This window comes from Pelophylax lessonae (genome assembly GCF_965119305.1).
Source record: "Pelophylax lessonae genome assembly, chromosome: 12".
NCBI lineage: Eukaryota > Metazoa > Chordata > Amphibia > Anura > Ranidae > Pelophylax > Pelophylax lessonae.
The window spans coordinates 136,255,718-136,275,571 of NC_138779.1; the positions used below are offsets into that span (position 1 = coordinate 136,255,718).

General features: G+C 44.2%; 1 protein-coding gene across 2 annotated transcripts in view; it reads left to right on the forward strand.

Annotated features, from left to right (window-relative positions):
- The window catches only part of ALG9 (ALG9 alpha-1,2-mannosyltransferase), a 297,275-nt gene that overhangs the window by 90,221 nt on the left and 187,200 nt on the right, over window positions 1-19,854 (forward strand). For both annotated transcript variants that reach the window (XM_082274210.1, XM_082274211.1), the window contains exon 9: window positions 12,847-12,969. In XM_082274210.1, the coding sequence (XP_082130336.1) occupies window positions 12,847-12,969 (123 nt within the window). The remainder of the gene's footprint in view (window positions 1-12,846; window positions 12,970-19,854) is intronic.

A 19,854-nucleotide genomic window follows, 5' to 3' on the forward strand; every position in this document is an offset into this window, starting at 1 on the left:
CTACTGCCGGTGGAGGACTCTCCATCCTTTAAAGACCCAGTGGACAAGAGAGCTGAGTCTCTGATACCTTTCTACAGTGGGCGGTTCAATTTTGAGGCCGGTGTTTGCCATAACCTTGGTCTCCCAGACCTTAATGGAATGGGCAAAACTTCAGCGCCAGGATTTGGAAGGGGTCAGCATCCTCCTCAGCTGACGGACCAGTTGGTACAGGGGTTTCAGTAAATCTGTGATGCCTCTCTGGATGCGGCCCCTTTAGCCCCTTTAGCCTGCAGAGTGTCTGTGACAGCTGTGACTCTTCGCTGTATGATTTGGCTGAAATGCTGGTCTTCCAAAAGGGTGCTGACCGATCTCCCCTTTGTAGGAGACCGCTTGTTCGAAGCTCGCTATGGAAGAGACCATTAATGGTCTCACTGGAGGTAAGAGTACTCTGCTTCCACAGGTCACCAAGAGCAAAGAGCCTCATCGCAAGCGTGGTCCTTTCTTCTCGGCTCACAAACGGCCCTTTCCTTTCGCGAGATCGCAGGACAAGGGATCAAAATCCACACGTACCTTCACAGGAGGTTCTAAGAGACCCTGGTCTGGTAAGTCGAAAACGGGTGATACAAAAAGAGATGACCGCACTCCGATGTAGATCAAACTGGAGTATGTTTATTCCACATCAAACAATAGGCAAAACTTAAAACATCACACTGTGAGTGCAGGACAAAAGAGGTAGACGCGTTTCACCACTAGAGATGTCGCTTACTCATTACCAAGTCCATTCTAAATGTGCACTGACCACAGATAAACACATCAAAACAAGTCAAAAACGGGTTCCACTGGTCCCGCAGACAAGTCCACCTCTCTGCCTGAAGGGGCGCCCTCACCCGTACCTTGGGTGGGATGAGGTTTTCGCTTCTTTCCAGACTAGTGGACCTCTTTCATTCAAGACAAAGGGGTCAATGAGTTGATTCAGTCCGGTTACAAGATTGAGTTTCGGTCCTTGCTTCCGCAAGGTTCTTCCCTTCCAACGTGCGTGTGTCCCCGGATCCTCTGCAAGGCCTTGTCGGGGCGGTACAAAATCTGCTATCACAAGGAGTCATTCTACCAGTTCCAGAGTCGGAATGTTTTCAGGGGTTTTATTCAAACCCATTTACTGTCCCAAGGAAGGAAGGCAAGGTCCGTCCAATCTTGGATCTGAAGGCCCTGCACTGCTTTATGCAGGTTCGGAAACTTCGGCTGGAGTCCATTCACACGGTAGTGGCATCCCTACATCAAGGGCATTTTCTGGCCTCCATCAATATCAAGGACGCTTACCTTCATATCCTAATATATGTCAGGCACCAGCGTTTTCTTCACTTTGCTGTGGACGAGGAACACTATCAATTCGTGGCGCTTCCCTTTGGTCTCAGCTCTGCTCCTCTGGTGTTCACAAATGTTTAGGCCCCAGTGTTCACTTTGCTCAGGCAGAGGGGGATCGCGGTACTGGGGTACCTGGACTATCTCCTTCTGTGCGCACTCTTGAAAGACGATTTGGACATCACTGTGCGAACCTTGCAGGAGTTTGGCTGGACACTGAATTTTCAGAAATTAGCTCTGACTCCGTCCAACAAGCTGGACTACATGGGCCTGACTCTGGATTCAGCCTCAGCCCGGGTGTTTCTTCAGGAGACAAAAATTCTGAATTTGCAGCATGCGGTTATTGGCTCCTGTTATCCAGCTGGATCCAAGCGAATGGTCTCTTCACCCAGATGTGTTTCAACAACTGTGTCTCCGGTGGGGGACTCCCGATGTGGACCGGTTAGCCTCTCGTCTCAACCGGAATGTTCAGAGGTTTGTGGCAAGGTCTCAGGATCCTCTGGCCGACGCCTCGTCTAATGTTTGCCTTCCATCCATTACAACTTCTCCTGAGACTTCTGCGCAGAATTGAGGCAGAAGGGACTCCAGTCATTCTGGTGGCCCCGGACTGGCTTCCCCGGTCTTGGTACCCAGGCCAAGTAAGACTGGTAGCCGATGCTCCTTGGAGACTCCCTCTCAGAGAAGATCTTTTGTTTCAAGGACCGATCTTCCATCCTGCTTTATGGTGGCTGACTTTAACTGCCTGGCTATTGAAAGCCAGATACCGAGGGGCAGAGGGTTAATGGATTTGGTAATTCCTACACTGTTGAAAGTTAGGAAATCTACTTCTAGGAAGATTTATCATCAAGTTTGTAGGGCATACATTACTTGGTGTGAGTCTCGGGGGGGGGGGGGGGGGGGTTTCCTCCCGTTTCTTTTCGGTGTCTCATCTGCTGGAGTTTCTACAAAGAGGTTTAGATCAGCGTTTGGCCCTGGAGACCATCAAGGGCCAGATTTCCACTTTGGCAATCTTCCAACGCCCGTTGGCCACAAATTCCTTGGTTCACACTTTCGTTTAGGGGGTACGCCACCTTGCTCCTCTGGTAAGGTCCCCGGTGCCTTCATGGGATCTCCATTTGCTACTCTCAGTTCTTCAAAAACTGCCTTTTAAAAATACTCATGAACTTCCTCTGCTTACTTTGTCACAGAAGGTGGCCTCTTCGGTGGCTATTACTTCTGCACGCAGGGTGTCCGAGTTGGCTGCGCTGTCCTGTCGGTCACCTTACCTGGTGGTTCACAGGAACAAAGTGGTGCTACGTCCCTGCCAGACGTTCCTTCCTAAGGTCGTCTCTGGTTTTCATTTAAATGAAGACCTTGTGCTGCCTTCCTTGTCTCCTAAGCATCCTAGAGAGATTGCCTTACATTCCCTGAATGTGGTTCGAGCAATCAGGGTGTACCTGGCGGCGACTGAGTTGATTCGAAAATCGGATTCCTTGTTTGTCCTTACGGATGGGTCTCGTAAGGGGCAGGCCACATCTGCTGCGACCATTTCCAGATGGATCAGGCAGACGGTGGTGCAGGCCAATTCCATTAAGGATCAGGGCGCTTAGTGCCTCCTGGGCTTTCTGTCATCAGGCGTCAGTGGTCCAGGTTTGGACACATTCACAAAGTTTTACAAGGTGGATGTACTTGCATCTGCGGATGCTGCTTTTGACTGCAGAGCTTTGCAGGCTGCTGTTGCAGAGGCTCCTGCTCCAGTTGTTCCTGGTGGAGCTCCTGGTTTATCTGATTGGCTACGTTTAGCCCTTTTGGGAAACATGTTTATTGCTGTGTTTTTTTTTTTTTCCACCCCTTATGTTGACACTGCTTTGGGATGTCCCAAGGGTCAAAGAAGATATGGAGCTGTGTCCGTCAATGAACGAAAGAGAAAACTGGATTTTTGTCTTACCATAAAATCCTTTTCTCTGATGTTCATTGACAGACAAGCACTCACCCCTCTGTTGAGTTGGGTTATGTATTCTTCTGACACTGCTTGTTATAAAACTGTAGTCCTATAGCAGAAAGTGGGAGTATACTCCCTAGGACTGCCCTGTAGGCGTAGTCCATTTTTTTTCCACCTAGTGTCCTACTCCTATGGAGAGCAGCATAACCCAAGGGTCAAAGAAGATATGGAGCTGTGTCTGTCAATGAACATCAGAGAAAAGGATTTTTTTTTTTTTTTTTTTAAGTTTTTAAAAAAAAAATTAAAGCAGTGTAAGCATTTATATTGACTTAGAATCAGCCTTCAAGTGCAGCAAAGAGAGGCAGACAGTGTAGGAATGATAATTGTGTAACCTGGAAATCTTTCAAGAATAGACAACACCAACAGGAATAAATTATTCGTAGCAATAGGGGACTTTCAAGGCTTGGTACTAAGGCAAAAAGTTCCATAAAAGATATAGAATTTTATTGTAACAATAAAAATAAATCCAATCACTTGTGACCATATAAATGCTTCCACAACACAAAGAACATCACAATAAAATCATAAAAATTTCTGCACAAATTCAATATTGATACTTTTGTGTTTCGCTTGAAGAAATCATGCACAAGTGATCGAATTTTCATATTCGTATGGTTTAAAATAAAATTATTTATCTTTTATGTACAGTGTATCCGGAAAGTATTCACAGCACTTCACTTTTTCCACATTTTGTTATGTTACAGCCTTATTCCAAAATTGATTAAATTCATTAACTACAATGGGGGGGGGGGGGGGGGGCAAATTGGGACTTTAAAGGTGCAAATGATGGAGAAAAATCTGAATTCTCAAAAATTTAACTTTTTATTACACAAAGAAAAAAGGACAAGACAGGACATTTGATAAAATGTTAAAAGCAAAGGAATGCACTCAAAAATATAAACTCTACATGTTACGCCATCTTCATAATAGCTTCTTCAGGAGTTTTGCCAGATATTTCTTGAGAGTGAGCATTTCTAAATTACAGAAAAAAGAAACATAAACAATAGAACAAAGGAATGATTGCTAGGGCAGAAACCAAAAGGTCCTAAATTTGATGCCCTCATACACTTCATAATTTTAGCCCTGATATCCAAAGGTACCTTTATAAAGACCTGACCCCTTTCTTTTGCCGGAGGTGAACACAACGTAGGCGCCAGAGACCAGATGAATGAGAAGGAAGGAACTGAGACATCTAGCCCCTTACAGTTGACCCATAGAGAGGGTGATAGCCAAGCCAAGGATGATACGTATTGAGAATGAGAAACTGCAATATAGGAATATGTTAGAAAACACATGAATTTTGTGACTTAACAATATCACATTCTGAGATGGAAGTATATTTACCTATTCTGAAATAGCAAAAAAGTACTTCAAAGGTATTCCAATATCAAAAACGGGGAGGGAGAACCAAGATTATCCCATATAAATCCCCAGGAAGAAGTATCCCTTTAAACAAGACAAAAAATATATATATGGTGTGTAAATACACCTAGAATTGTAAAAGATATATGTATGCTGATGGTAAAAGGTAGAATGACCAAAAATATTTACCCTTATGAGGCAATATTGCACACATAGAGTTCCATCCACACTGATATGTAATCGGGCGCGATAGACTTATCCCAATGGTATGCTCCAAAGCAATACTACAGAAAGGAGAGAAGGGGGCATAAAGCACAAAGCACTTTAGTCAATATGAATAGGCCCAAAAAAGTTTTTCAGTGGAATGGTGAAAAAGAGAAATGTTCCATTACCGCAGAAATCTTCAACCGCATGTATCGTTCCCCGGTGGTCTAGTGTAATACTGACCATGTTGCGCCGGCATTTATACACCCTCTCCACTCCCGCGGCGTCTGACGTAACCGTAGGAGTGAGAGCGAGATGCACCCGGCGATCCCATTGAAGCCGAGCAGGAAGTGCGTCATACAGACGCGACCGCATCACATGATACGAGCCGGAACCGGAAGTCGGGGATGACTGCATCCGGTCCGGCCGTTATGTAAGCAGAGGAGGTGAATTGAGAGGAAGAGATAGTCCGGAATAGACTCAACACTCGGATCAACTCAAACAGCGCTACCCAAAGCAATAATACCTACCTGAGAGAATATTGAAATATAAGAATGTAAAGGCGATTTTATAGGACACCAGTCACATACAAAAATCAGCCTCAATTAATCTCTGGTGTCTATAGTAGAAAATGTGGATTCAATTGTTGAACAAAAAGAAGTAAAAAGAGAAGGAATAAAATATAATATAAGGCTCCAAAAAAGGAAATCAGCCGGGAATCAAAGGCGGTGCTGCTACTAACCAGGCCGGACCAATTTTGCCTGGAAATATAAGGTAGGGCACCGCGGGTGCCCATATGGGCAACAAAAAAAGCATTATATAGACAGATGTGTGGCTTTCTAAATCATGTCCAATGAACTGAATTTACCACAGGCATACTCCAATCAAGTTGTAGAAACATCTCAAGGATGATTTGTGGAAACAGGATGCATCTGAGCTAAATTTTGACTGTTATGGCAAAGGCTGTGAATACTTATGTACATGGAATTTTTTTTCGTTTTTTATTTTTAATGAATTTGCAAATATTTCAAACAAACTTCTTTCATGTGTCATTATGGGATATTGTTTGTAGCGTTTTGAGGAAAATAATGAATTTAATCCATTTTGGAATAATATTGTAACATAAAATGTGGAAAAAGGGAAGTGCTGTAAATGCTTTCCAGATGGACTGTAACTTAGTTGTCTTTTTGCCTCAGTACAAAGCCTTGTAAATCCCTTATTGCTAGGAATACCCTAAGTGCTAGGAACTCCTGTTGGTGTTGTCTGACTTTTTTTTGGATTCTCCAAAATTTTACAGGAACTTTTTGTCAATTGGTCAAGGATAAAGACAGAAAGAAAACATTGAAAAAGGTTGATAAACTACTGTCTGCAGTTCCAAATTTATAACTATATGTAATTACTATTTTATTTATTATTAGTTCTGATTTGCATGAAATGTCAATTGTATGAAACATTCAAAAATCATTTTGTGAGCAGAAATAAAGATTGTGGTATGCGTGTTAGCATGAGTAGGTGATCCTACTCTTTGCTAGTAGTTATCTGAAGTAAGAATATTCTCATGCAACTATATAAAAATGGCTCAATTGTATAGCTACAACCCATGTTGGAGAAGGAATAGTTGAAAAGATTAATGAAAATGTATTCTGTGTGAAAGCCTATATACACCTTGACGTCATAATGTCCTGACTTGTGTAATAAGGTGTCACTATACTGCACTGCGGATGTAGAATGCAATGCAAAGTTAATCAAATCCTAATAAACATCTACCGTGTGCTGCAAACGTGAACTATACATACCACAACGCACAGATGCAGGGTCTATTTTTGCATGCCTTGAGGTGTGCTGTCAGCCCATTCAAATCTCCTCAATGCTCAAACTGGTGCACTACAGTGCATATATGTTATGGTGTTAATGAACTCTAGGATGTATGCAATTTGTAGAGTTATGTACATAAATTACTCTCTCTAAGGCTTCATTTCCACTGCTGCGGCTACAGAGTCGTGCTACTTCTAGCGCGACTCTGTAGTGTTACTTGTTCGCGGCTTTCAGTGTGACTTGTCCCTCATTATAGAAGGAAGTCGGCCCAAAAGTAGTGCACAAACTACTTTTCAAGTCGCCGCAACTCAAGTCGCGGCAGTTAGAACGGGCCAAATGGAAATGAATGACTTTTGACTTGCTGTGCGACTTGACATGTGTCAAGTCGCACAGCAAGTCACAACAGTGGAAACGGTGCCTAAAAAGTAGAAAAATTACTACTGTGTCCTAGGAGAGGGTTATTTGCACATATTTCATATGGAGCATTGTTTGAGGTCTGCCTACTTTTACTTTGTATCTCACTGAAGTAAATATACTTTATAAGAAGGATAAACTAGTGTAGTACGTAGCAATCTCTTCAAAGTAAGTTCCTTTTTTAAAATGATTGCTGCAGAACAGGGGTCCCCAATGGAAGACCTTTCCTCTATTTCTGTTTCATCAGCAACTATACATTTTTGAATTTCCTTTTGCTATTTTTTAAATTTATTTTTTTTAACCCATGACCGTGATCTTCATCCTGATACAAAGCTCTATTGAGCAGCGCTATCCGATGCCTCTTATGGCACTTTTCCACTGCAAGTACCGGCTCGGCTCCACTTGGCCCTGCTTGGCCCGGTTTGGTTTTCCACTGCATGGTACAGTGTTGGAACACTTCGGTACGGTTTGGTACGGATTGCTTATCCACTAAAGTAGTACTACAGTAAGTGGGTGGGATAACGATTCTCTGACCAACCAGTGGCTAGTAGTGACAAACAGTCAAGGCTGCATGCAAAGGATTGTGGGATATGGTACCGGTACGGCCCTCTTGGAACCACAACTGAGGTGGTACTGTTTATGGTACTGTTTAGAGAGCTGTACCGTTCGGTTCCTTGTAGTGGAAAGCCGCCGTACCGTACCGAACCGTTCCTACACCGTACCATGCAGTGGAAAAGCGCAAAAGCAAGCCGAACCGTTCGGTTCCATGCAGTGGAAAAGCACCATTAGATTGAACTGTATTGTAACTGTACTGTCTGCCTCCATTTTGTACAGTGCTGCACAAACTGTTGGTACTATTTAAATCCTGTATTATATCAATATTAATAGAGAGTGGAAATCCCCTGAGTTCAGAATAGGGAAAAAATAAAGAAAATTGTCTTTTGGTCCACTTTAAGCCCTTAGGCCCCTTTTACAGGGGCTGCACTCTGTACAGTAACAACAGAGGAACTGTCCACTGATCCCCTGCTGATCAGAGCAAAGTGGGGGGATGACAGGTCCTTGTATGCTCAGTTTATGCAGAGTGGACATGGACAGAGCCTGCTCTGTTCTATGGGCAACCGGGTATAAACGGACTCCGTTTACACCCGACTGGCCTCCAATCCAATCCACCGAGACAGAAAAGAACAGATCCCCTTCTGTTTTGTATGTTTTTTTTTTTTGTTTTTTAGGAGACTGGATCAGACCAAAGGTAGGCGGGTGTAAACAGATAACATCTGTTTATACCTTCTGGTCCATAGGCATGAATGGATCATCAGATCAGGTCTGCCTGAAAAACTGACAGGTGGACATGATCTGACCCTTTGTGTGAAAGAGGCCTTAGAAGTATGTTTTAAATTGGAAATGCCCATGTGTCTGAAAGCTTTCTTTACCATTTCTTGATGGATGTAATCATCAAAAGCGCAGTGATTGATGGCTCTTTAAATTTGCATGTCCGTAGAACCTTTTCCTGTCATGTCTACGGCACAACATAAAGTGAAGTCATGATTGCAAATCTGGAGTGAAGAATGGTGAATTTATATCATCACTTACTGTCTCTGAGGATTTCAAGTGATGGTTGAGAGCCCTTGGGTGCCAAACGGGAGTCTGTAAAGTTAATGAAAACCTGCAGGCGTCTTAAATGCAATGTAATATAGATCCACTCTTACACTTGCGTATGCAGCTTGCTGTCTAGTTTATGTAAGTACACTTGACATGTTTCATTGCACATCAAGTGTTTAATCATTTGTTACAATAAAATCATGCAGAACGTTTTTTGTTAGCTCTAGTTGATATTTGAAATACATGTGAACTGTCAATTGCATAGATATTACTCTTACATAGTCTTTCAATTTGTTTGGTTTAAAACCTACAGGTTTAATCAGTTTGAGACCATAAATAATATAAGCGTGTAGTGCATGGATGCTTAGCTAGTGCTCCTGAAATCTACCTTCGCCCCTTTCACACTGGTGTGACGTGTCATGCGATTTGACAGTTCCAAATTGCATGACAAGTCGCACCCCGTTGCCTGCAGTAGAACCTATGATAGCAGGCCGGGCTTCTAGCATCTGCATGTGACAGCGGACCAGGGATCCTCCCCCTGGACCGCCATCACATTTCAAAAAGAGCGCGGCTGTACGGCCATGTCAATCATTCACAATTTCCTGTGAATAAATGCCTACAAGTGCCATTGCAGCTGATGAGCATCCTCATAGCTCATTGATTCTGCCTGCCCTGAGTGTCTGCAGGAGCTGGACACTGCACCCAAGATCTGCTGAAAAAAAAATTGTGCATTTATTATTATTTTTTCTAAAATGTGAGCTAATTTTTTAAACATGAGGCAACCTAAAAGACACACTGGTCCATTCGGAATTTGTAAGAACACGGACAGGTGGTGACTGGCTATCCTCCCTCCCCCCATTAAAAGGCATGTTTGCTTGTGGCAGATGCTCAATTTGCAAATTTGTTCTTAAATCCGATTCTTTCACAAACTGTGACGGTACCAAGTCCTTCCGAATATAGTTTTATAAATTGCCAAACTACACGGGTAATCTACCAACTCATTTGCCCTTGCAATAAAACCTATATAGGTAAGACTAAAAGGCAGCTGAAAGTCAGAATCAGTGAGCATGTAGCCGATATCAAGAAAAAAGATGATGACAAAACAATACCGCTACATTTCCTGGAACACCATAACTCTAATCCCAATGGTTTAAAAATAAGAGGCATTTTTGCACTCAAGCTCCCCCTCAGAAGAGGGGACTTTGATATAATTTTGCTACAAAAAGAAAAGTATTGGATTTATAAAATGGAGTCTCTTGCCCTGATAGGCCTTAATACTGAACTTAGTCTCCAACCATTCCTTGAACACTAAAATATCTCCTCCAGATTAATATCCCCGCTATGGCATGGGCGGTGGGTTGTATCCCCGTGGTGTGTTTTTCTATTTTCCTGTGACTTTGCATTCTACTCTCTTCTCTATTTTCCTTCCCCCCCCATGACCGGCCCTCCCCCTATACCTATCCTCTACTCCTTCCTCTTTTCAGCCTTTCCCTATCTGGCCCTCCCCACTGGTCTCCTTCTCTCCATCAGTGCCATAACTGGACTTTTGCCGTCCTGGTCTTTGCTATGGCTGTATCTATCAGCCACGACGAAGCACTCAATTTGAAACTAGGCACAGGATCTTGACAGATTGAGACTGTGCATGATGTTAGCCCTCTCTGTATACATCAATTATGATCACTGGCCACCCTTGTTCCAATCTATACCCCTATACCTAATGATTACCATTAGGTGACAGCAATTAGGGGCCTTTTTATAGGAGTTTCTGCAGGACACTCCCTCAGCTCTGAGGAAACCAGCGATAGGCTGGTGAAACGCGTCAGAAACACGTCATTCTGACCTTCCACCTGGGACTTCGGTGATCGTGTGACCTACGGCCGTAACGAGCACAAGCCGCCACCCACGTCCGGAGTGACGTTGGGCCGCGAGCCGCAAGCCCGCCCCCTCCCAGACACGCTCGGAAGAGCAAAGGAGGACACGAGGAAGCACTTGTCCGGCCAGCACCCACCGCAAGTATGCTGCTACTCCCCGGGACTCCCTGCAGCTGGCATGTATCATTGATTGATCCCCATCACTGCATGAGGTACTGTGTGTCCCGTGTCTCTGCCACTAAGAGGTTCCTGTGTCATCTATACTGCCCTGCAATGTGTAGTAACTCACATTGCAAGTTCAGACTTGCAATCTCCCTATCTCATCATCATCCCCCCCAGGACTGTCGCCACGGGGACCCCTACTGGCCAGTTGCAGTATTTTGACGATTTACTTCCAATCCAGCTTCTTTGATCTTTATTGCCTGGACGGACCCCTCTCGCAGTGAAGTCACCTCTTCATGCATTGCTATCCTAAGTGCTATCCTCTTGTTGGGACTGTTCCATTTTTTCTGTTTGAGTAAGGTTACTTACCTTCCCCATCTCGTTGACCCCACCATATGCACGTTATTACAACCCGGGTTGTCGCAGCTCATCCCATAATGTTTTTATGATAAATGTTTTTTAACTGTGATGTGTGTTACACCTTGAGTCACCTATATGTGAGTGTTTCTGATCCTTAATAAAATTTATTTTTCACTAACTTCTTGGTGCCCCTAGTTGACTCTTTTAGGAGAACTCCTGCTTCTCCTGTACTTTGTAGTCTATATGTGTCATGGCACTTCACAGACATTCTGTGTAACTCTACACTAGTAACCTGTAAAGCCTTTTAAAGCATCAACAATGGAGAGTTTTAAGTTCCGTAGTATGGCATGGTTCCATGGGCAAACGCAATTTTCCAGTGTGACGTGTTGGGTAACTATTTACTCTGCATACATATTATGTTGTGTTTGTGTGCAGTAAAATTCATATATATGTGTTTTTTTTCCTTATTTTTTCCTTAACCACTTAAGCCCCGGAAGATTTTACCCCCTTCCTGACCAGGGCCTATTTTGCGTGACTTTAACGGACAATTGCGCGGTCGTGCGACGCTGTACCCAAACGAATTTGACGTCCTTTTTTTCCCAAAAGAGCTTTCTTTTGGTGGTATTTGATCACCTGTGCGATTTTTTTTTTTTGATCATGCGCTATAAACAAAAAAAGCGTAAATTTTGCAAAAATAACAATATTTTTCACATATGAAATTCCCCCCAAAAAATTTAAAAATCAAAATATTTTAACATTTTCGGCCAATTTGTTTTATGCTACATATGTTTGGTAAAAAAAAAATCGCAAAAAGCGTATTTTGATTGGTTTGCACAAAAGTTATCGCGTTTACTAACAAAGGGAAAGATTTTTTTCATTTTTGTTGTTTTTTTTTTTTTAAACGCGTAATGGCGGCGATCTGCGAGGGGCTATGTGTGTCCCTAGGGGCGTGATTCTAACTATGATTGGCTGTGGCTTGAGATGTATGAACAGTAGAACCGTATGATCACCATTTATACACCGGGGAGAATGACAGGCGGCTTGTTTACACTAGCCGCCGGCATTTCTCCCTCTCCACCGACGATCGCGAGTGACCGGCGGACGATCGGGTCCGCTGGTCAAACGCACCGGGGGGTCCGTGACCACTCGGGAGCGGGAGCGCGCCTCCGGGGGCGCTCGCTCCCTAGACCCTCACAGGCTAGCGACGTAGTACTACGTCACTCTGCCTGTGAGGGGCTGACCGCCGCAGTAAATAGTCGTGCGGCGGTCGGCAAGTGGTTAAAATATAGCATTTGATAAATTGCTGCACAAATATCTTGCGACAAAAAAAAAATGCAACATCCATTTTATTCTCCGGGCCCTATGCCTAAAATATATGTAATGTTTGGGGGTTCCAAAATATTCTCCAACAAAATAATGCAAATTTTTATATGTATGAGAAAAATGTCAGAGTTCACCCTGTCTGGAGGTGGTTAAACAATAAAAAAACATTTGAAAGTGTATAATTCCTTTAAAACTGTACTCTGGGCAACAGCCTAAATGCACAGTAAAATACGTAAGTATTTGTAGTTCTGTTCAGTCAGCTGTGTAACCCAGCCAAAGAGCAGAGCCTTGTCCTCAACCTCTATGAGAGCAGTAGAATAGTCACATTTGTAGTCACATTTACAACATACTGTAGTCACATTTGTGCAACGATATGTATGTTGATATTTCAGTGGCATTTTGTTTGTTTTATTTCAGGAACAGAACCCTGGCCATTCTATTTCATCAATGGCTTTCTCAACTTTAATGTAGTCTTCATTTTGGCCTTGTTGGCTTTGCCCCTGACATGGCTGATGGAGTACCTTTTGCAGAAAATTAACAGTAAGTGTTTATTAAATCATAGGCTTGATTTTTTTTCTTGTGGATTATGTCATTCTAAGGCTCCTTTCACACGGCCGCTCCGTGTGAAAGGTCCGCTGCGGGACTTTTTTTTTTTTTTTACCACGGAGCGGATGACATTTCTGTCATCCGCTCCGTGTGCCCGCATATCATCCCATCCGTTTGCGGATGATATGCGGACATAATGTAAGTATATGGCACTGCGGATGTCAGCGGATGACACCGCTGACATCCGATTTTCCTTCCTTTCCGTGTTTTACACGGAAGAAAAAATGGGTTCTGTTCCATTTGTAAAAACGGAACAGAACTGAATGGAGGAAAATCGGGTGTCAGCGGGTGGTATTCCGCTGACACCCGCAGTGCCATTCACTTACATTATGTCCGCAAATCATCCGCAAACGGATTGGATGATTTGCGGACACACGGAGCGGCCGTGTGAAAGGAGCCTAAAACTTTTTATGAGGGTCACTTAGTATTTATCAACTTTATGAACTCTTGCACTACCTACACTCTTCTGCTCATCACACACTTAGCAGCATTGAAAATGTATACATTGTATTTCCTGTTCAAAGAGTGATGCTTTGAAGAAAATGCAGCTCCAAAAACTAAACTGTAATATATTGCTTCATACCAGTCATTGGATGTGATGGCTGCATTCATTTTCTTTTCCCAGTTTATTTATTTTTTTTTAACCTGGTGATCTTGCCAGTTACCGCCTGTTCTAGCATGACAAAGCTCACTTATTGCACTGTTCTCTATAGAGGAGCATCATTCTCACCATATGACAGAAAGTGTAAGGATTACCAAACACTTCTCTCTTTCCCTTTCTTTTTGACATGGGGGTGTTCTGTAGTATGCAAACACATCTGAGCACACTTCTAACTGCTAACAACAGCACAGGCAGAGTGTTCTCTATTTTAATATTTCTGGCAGAAGCAACATTAATTTTTTTTCCACTAAATGAACAGATATAAGAAAGCACTTTGTGTGGCATATTAACCCTTTAACTCTGGTTTAACACATACAGTGGCAAAAAAAAAAGTACGTGAAGCCCTGGGATTAACTGATTTCTGCAGAAATTTGCCATAAAATGTGATCTGATCCTCATCTAAGTAACAAGAATAGACCAACACAATGTGCTTAAGCTGATAACACACAAACACACCCATTAAACAATCATAGTTCTGGTGGAAAAATAAGTGATCCCACAGACTAACTACTTAAATGAAAGCTAATTGGAGATAGTAGTTTGCACACCTGGAGTCCAATAAATGAAATGAGTTTGGAGGTGTAGTTTAGAACTACTTTGATAAAAGACACTCAAACATTTTAAGATTGCTATCCATAGGAAACATCATTGAAAATGTATACATTGCCTCCCAAAAAGGAGCTCTTTGAAGACATATAATCAAGAGTAGTTGCTCTGCATAAGGCTGGAAAGGGATACAAAGCAATCTGAAAGTGTTTAGGCATCTATTAGTTGACAGAATGGAGACAGTTAAGTGCTGTGGATATTCTTCCTTGAGGTGGGTGCTCTGTCAAGATGACTCCTAAGGCAAAGCACAGAATCCTCAATGAGGTATTGAAAACATCACTGGAACTAGCAAACATCCCTATTCATGAGTCTACCATAAGTAAGTCTTTGAAAAGGGAGGGTATCCATGGCAGAACACCATGGAGAAAGCGGCTTATCTTCAAAAGAAAAAAAATGCTGCATACCTGAAGTTTGCTAAAGAGCACCATCACAAACCACAATGTTATCGGTAAAATGTCTTGTGAACTGATGAAACAAAAGTTGAATTGTTCAGGAAGAATACTAAGCACTATGTAATGAGCAAAAAGGGCACTACTTACCAACATCAAAATAACATTCCAACATGAAATATGGTAGAGGGCAAATCCTGATTTGGCCTTCGCTGCTTTAGGGCCTGGACCACTTGCCATTATTGACGGGAATGTGAATTCCCAAGTTTACCAAAATATCCTACAGGATAATGTCAGTGTGGCTGTGTGGCAGCTGAAGCTTAGTAGTAAAGTTATGCAGCAGGATAATAATTCTAAGCATTGACGTAAATCCACCACAGACTGTTCAGAAAAAGGAAATGCATCTTTCTCTTTTGTTTATTGATGGACACAGCTCTCCAGTAGTCTGAACCATTGGGTTGTATTGCCCCTACAGGAGTAGGACACTAGGCAGAAAAAAAGACTTGGCTATGCCTATGGGCGGTCCTAGGTGGTATACTCCCCCTCTCTGCTATAGGCCTTCTGTTTTTTCTGCCTAGTCAGGAGTAAGGACCTGGTTGCTTGCCAGGATCTCTGGCAATTTTTTCCTTTTTTTAAATGGCTTTTTTTTTTTTTCTCCTGTTTTTTTTTTTTTCCTGTGAGATCTACAACCAACTGCCGGACTGGGCTGGATAATGTAGATCCAGTCGTCACCCCAGTCTGGCCAGCAAGCGCGTGCAGACCACAGCTTCGAGCTAGGTCGGCCGCGACATAGCCCCACTGGACAGGGGCTGGCCAGCAAGTTAAATGCCTCGCAAGCTCGCATACGACTGGGTCTCGGCCTGAGTCTTAGTGTTCCTCCTGGCCGACAGCCACCCCCCCCCAGTTTCGATGGCAAGGAGGTTCTATCCGGAGCAGTGCTCACCTGGTTCCTGTGTGGTGAGTAGCTGCCCCCCCCCCTCCCCCTAGAGGGTTTTGGGGTGGACGCAGGTCCCTTCCCCTCTCTGCTGCAGGTTGTGGGGTGTTCTGCTTGCTGGAGATCTGGTGGTGCTACCGGCATGGTTGGGGTGTCCCCTATCGGTGCTATACACTTTTTGTGGGGGGTCCCCCTCTTTACTAATTGAGTCTCTGGAGCATGTTTCCACACCTGACCCTCTCTGAGGCTGCAGGTCCCTTGGGGTCCCAGCCATTCATTGATGCACTGACAGCGGTCCTGGAGTCCTTTGTGTCCCAGGTGGAGGTAGCTTTTGAGTGGGGGGCTAGCAAAAAGCATCTCCCTCCTTCCCCCTACTTAATCTGTCTCATCAGATCCCAAATCTGACTCGGCCACCACTGGCATGGCCCACCCTGCGGGGTCTGCGGCCACGCTCCCTGAATTATCAGATAGTGAGGATGATTCCTCCGCGCCTGTTGCTGCCCACGAGAAGGCGCTGGTGGACGCACTGATTGCATCTGTGCATGAAACTTTAAAAATGGAGGATGCGGCGGAGGTGGCTGTCCCCTTTGGCACTCACAACCCGTCTCGCATGACAAAAGTGTTTCCTTAATCTCCTATTTTGACAGATTTGTTGCAGAAGAGTAGGAGCGTCCAAAACGTCCCTTTGTGGTTCCTAAACGCTTTGCGGTGAGGTACCCCTTTGAGGAGTCCCTCCTCAAGAAGTGGACTGTTCCACTGGTGGGGAACCCCCTGGGTTTTCAGGTTGAACAAGGCAACCATGATTCCGGTTGAGATATCTGGCTGAAAGGAAAGCAAAGTCTTTGTTCAATGATGCTGGTTCGGCGCTTTGGCTGGTCTTCACCATTGTCCTGGTGTTGAAAACTGACCGAGTGGGCTAAACTTTTGCGCCGTGACCTGGAGGGTAAGCAGCTTCCTCTTGCCTTTGCTGAATTGGTGGACCAGTTGGTCCAGGGACTGCAGTTTATCTGTGATGCCTCTTTGGACGTGGCTTCCCTGATTTCTAGGGACTGTTTTGGCAGAGATGCTTAGGCGTGTATTGTGGCTTAAGTGTTGGTCTGCAGACCAGACTTCTAAAAAAAGCTCTGAATGATTTACCTTTTCAGGGCGATCGTCTTTTTGGGGCTACCCTGGATGACATCGTTTAGCGTCTCACAGGAGGAAAGAGTACTATCAGTCTTGGAAGGGTAAAGAACCTCGTCGCAGACGTGACCCATCTTTATCGGCTCACCAGAAGTTTTTTTTTGTCCCTTAGGGCCCACTGACAAGGGCTGAAAACCTTTCAAGTCCTCTTTGGGAGGACCCAAGTGGCCCTGGTCTGGCAAGCCGAGAGTGGGATTCTCTAGCCCGTGGACAAGGCCCTTCAGCATGGAGGTGCGCCCTCACCTGTGCCTGGGGTGGGGGGATGTCTTGGCTGGTTTCCGGGCCCATGAACCTCTTTGGTAAATGACAGATGGGACAATGAAGTGGTACTATCCGGTTACAAGATAGTTTCGTTCTTGCCCTTTCAGAAAAGTTCTTCCCTTCCATTGCATGCTCTTCCCTGGACCGATTGCAAGCTCTCTTTGGGGCGATACAAGACCTGCTGGTTCAGGGTGTGATTGTCTCGCTTCCGATCTCAAAGTGGTTTCAGGGTTTTTATTCAAACCTGTTCACGGTCCCAAAGAAAGAGGGCAAGGTACGTTTGATTCTGGACCTCAAAGCCCTGAACTGCTTTGTGAGGGTACAGAAGTTCAGAATGGAGTCTATTCGCATAGTGGTGGCATCCTTACATCAGGGGAATTATCTTGCCTCCTATTGACATTAAGGATGCTTACCTGCACATTCCAATATATGCCTGACACCAGCGTTTCCTCTGTTTTGCTGTAGGAGAAGACCATTATCAGTTCGTGACGTCACCCTTTGGTCTTGCCTTCGCTCCTCGGGTCTTCACAAAAGTGTTCACCCCGGTTCCGGTGTTGCTACGTTAGCTAGGGATTGTGGTACTGGCTATCTGGACAACCTCCTCTTGTGAGCGGAGTCATCTGCGGCCCTAATGGACTACGTGGAGATCACTATACAGACCCTGAAGGAGTTTGGTTGGCTTCTAAACTACCAGAAGTGTGCTCTGGTTCCATCCAGAAAATTGGAAATAAATTCAGCTCTAGCCAGAGTGTTCCTTCCTCGGTACAAACTCCAGAAGTTGAATGATGTGATTCATCTCCTTCTGTCCAGCAGATGGTCATCCCTTTGGACTTGCATGCGGGTGCTGGGCCTGATGGTATCTAGCTTTGAGGCAGTCCCGTTTGCACAGTTTGATACGAGGTCTCTGGATAATCAGATCTGGCTGAGCCAGGAAACCAAAAGGTCTCTGGTCTGGTGGCTTTCCTCTCCGGCTCCTTGGCAAGGAAAATCCTTTTTCCCTTTGTATTGGACAGTGGTCACCACTGTCTGTCCAGTCGGGGAGTTATCTGCTCAGGGTTTTTGGACTTTGGAAGACTCCAGACTGACGATCAATATGTTGGCACTTGAACCTGTGCCTTGATCACTAGATGGATCGACTCTGTGGGCTTCCAGTACAGATTTAGTCAGACAATGCCATGGCGTTGGCTAATGTCATTAACCAGGGTGGGAAAAAGAGTGTGTTGGCAGCCCTGGAAGAAGCCGGCATTCTCTGGTGGGCAGAACTTTGTTCCAGCCCATTCCGCCGTACACATTCCAGGAGTAAAAACTGGCAGGCATTGGACCAAGGGGAGTGGTCCCTTCATCCAGACATGTTTCATCAAAAATGGCACTAGTGGGGCACCCCCAAAGGGGGATCTGTTGGCGTCCCAGCTCAACAGAAAAGTACTGAGGTTTTTGGCAAGGTTACAGGATCCTCTGGCGGACACCACAGATGCTCTGGTGGCCCCGTGGAGCTAGTATCATCTGATCTACGCCTTATCTTCTCTCAATCTTCTGCTGTTGCTTTTGTGCAGAGTGGAAGCCGAGGGGATTCCGGTCATTCTAGTGGCCCTGGACTGGCCTCGCTGGTCTTGATACGCCGATCTAGTGCGACTGGTTACTGATGTCCCTTGCAGACTGCCTCTCAGGGAGGATCTACTATCCCAAGGGCCAGTCTTCCATCCTGCTTTCCAGTCGCTGGCTTTGAAGGCTTGACTGTTAAAACCCAGGTGCTGAAGGATAGCGGTTTGCCTGGGTCACTGATTCTGACACTGCTGCAGAGATGTATAGTAACTAAGTAGAACTACTTCACTACTGTACTTAAGTACCGAAAGGCGGTATCTGTACTTTCCTAGAGTAGAATTTTTTTCTCCTACTTCCACTTTTACTTCACTACATTTTTTTCGATGATTTCAATACTTCTACTCCGATATTTTTTTTTTTGTGCTGCATAGTTACTCGTTACTATTATAAAAATTACCACTGCCAGAACAGTAGATGACAGGTTTCATGAAGCTCAAACATGTGTATTATCTGCGCATATGAAAATAAATGCTACTGTATGTATAAATAAAAGCTGCATTTGAAATAATAAAAAACAATATGATGTTCAAACTTTTGACTTCTTTCTTTAATAACTACATAACACAGTACTTGTACTTTTACTTTCAGTACTTGAGTAGCAATTTTTTTTCAAAACTACTGGTACTTTTACTTTCAGTACTTGAGTAGCAAAATTTTTAAAAAAAACTACTTGCAATACTTAAGTACAAATAATGTTGAATACTTTAGTACTTCTACTCAAGTCACTTTCTGATCGAGCACTTCCACTTCTACTCAAGTAACTTTTTGATCGAGCACTTGTACTTTTACTCAAGTATGGGTTTCGAGTACTTTTATACAACTCTGCACTGCTGAAGGCTAGAATGTCTACCTCTAGGAATATGGATATGTGGAAAGCGTACATTTCGTGGTGTGAGTTGATTGGTGTTCACTTTCGTTCCTTTTCGGTGGCTTAGATTTTGACCTTCAACGAGGTGTCTAGCAGAAATTGGCCTAGCGTACCATCTTCTTTCAGCTACACCTGGCCACGCGCTCCCTGGTGCCTACCTTTTTTATTCAAGAGGTTTGACATCTGACTCGACCGGTGCGGTCTCCGTTACCACTGAACTTGGTGCTTTCAGTTCTCTGGAAGCATCCCTTTGAGAATATTGGGGAGATTCCCCTGCTTACGCTGTCCCAGAAGGTAGCCTTTTTGGTGGCTGTCA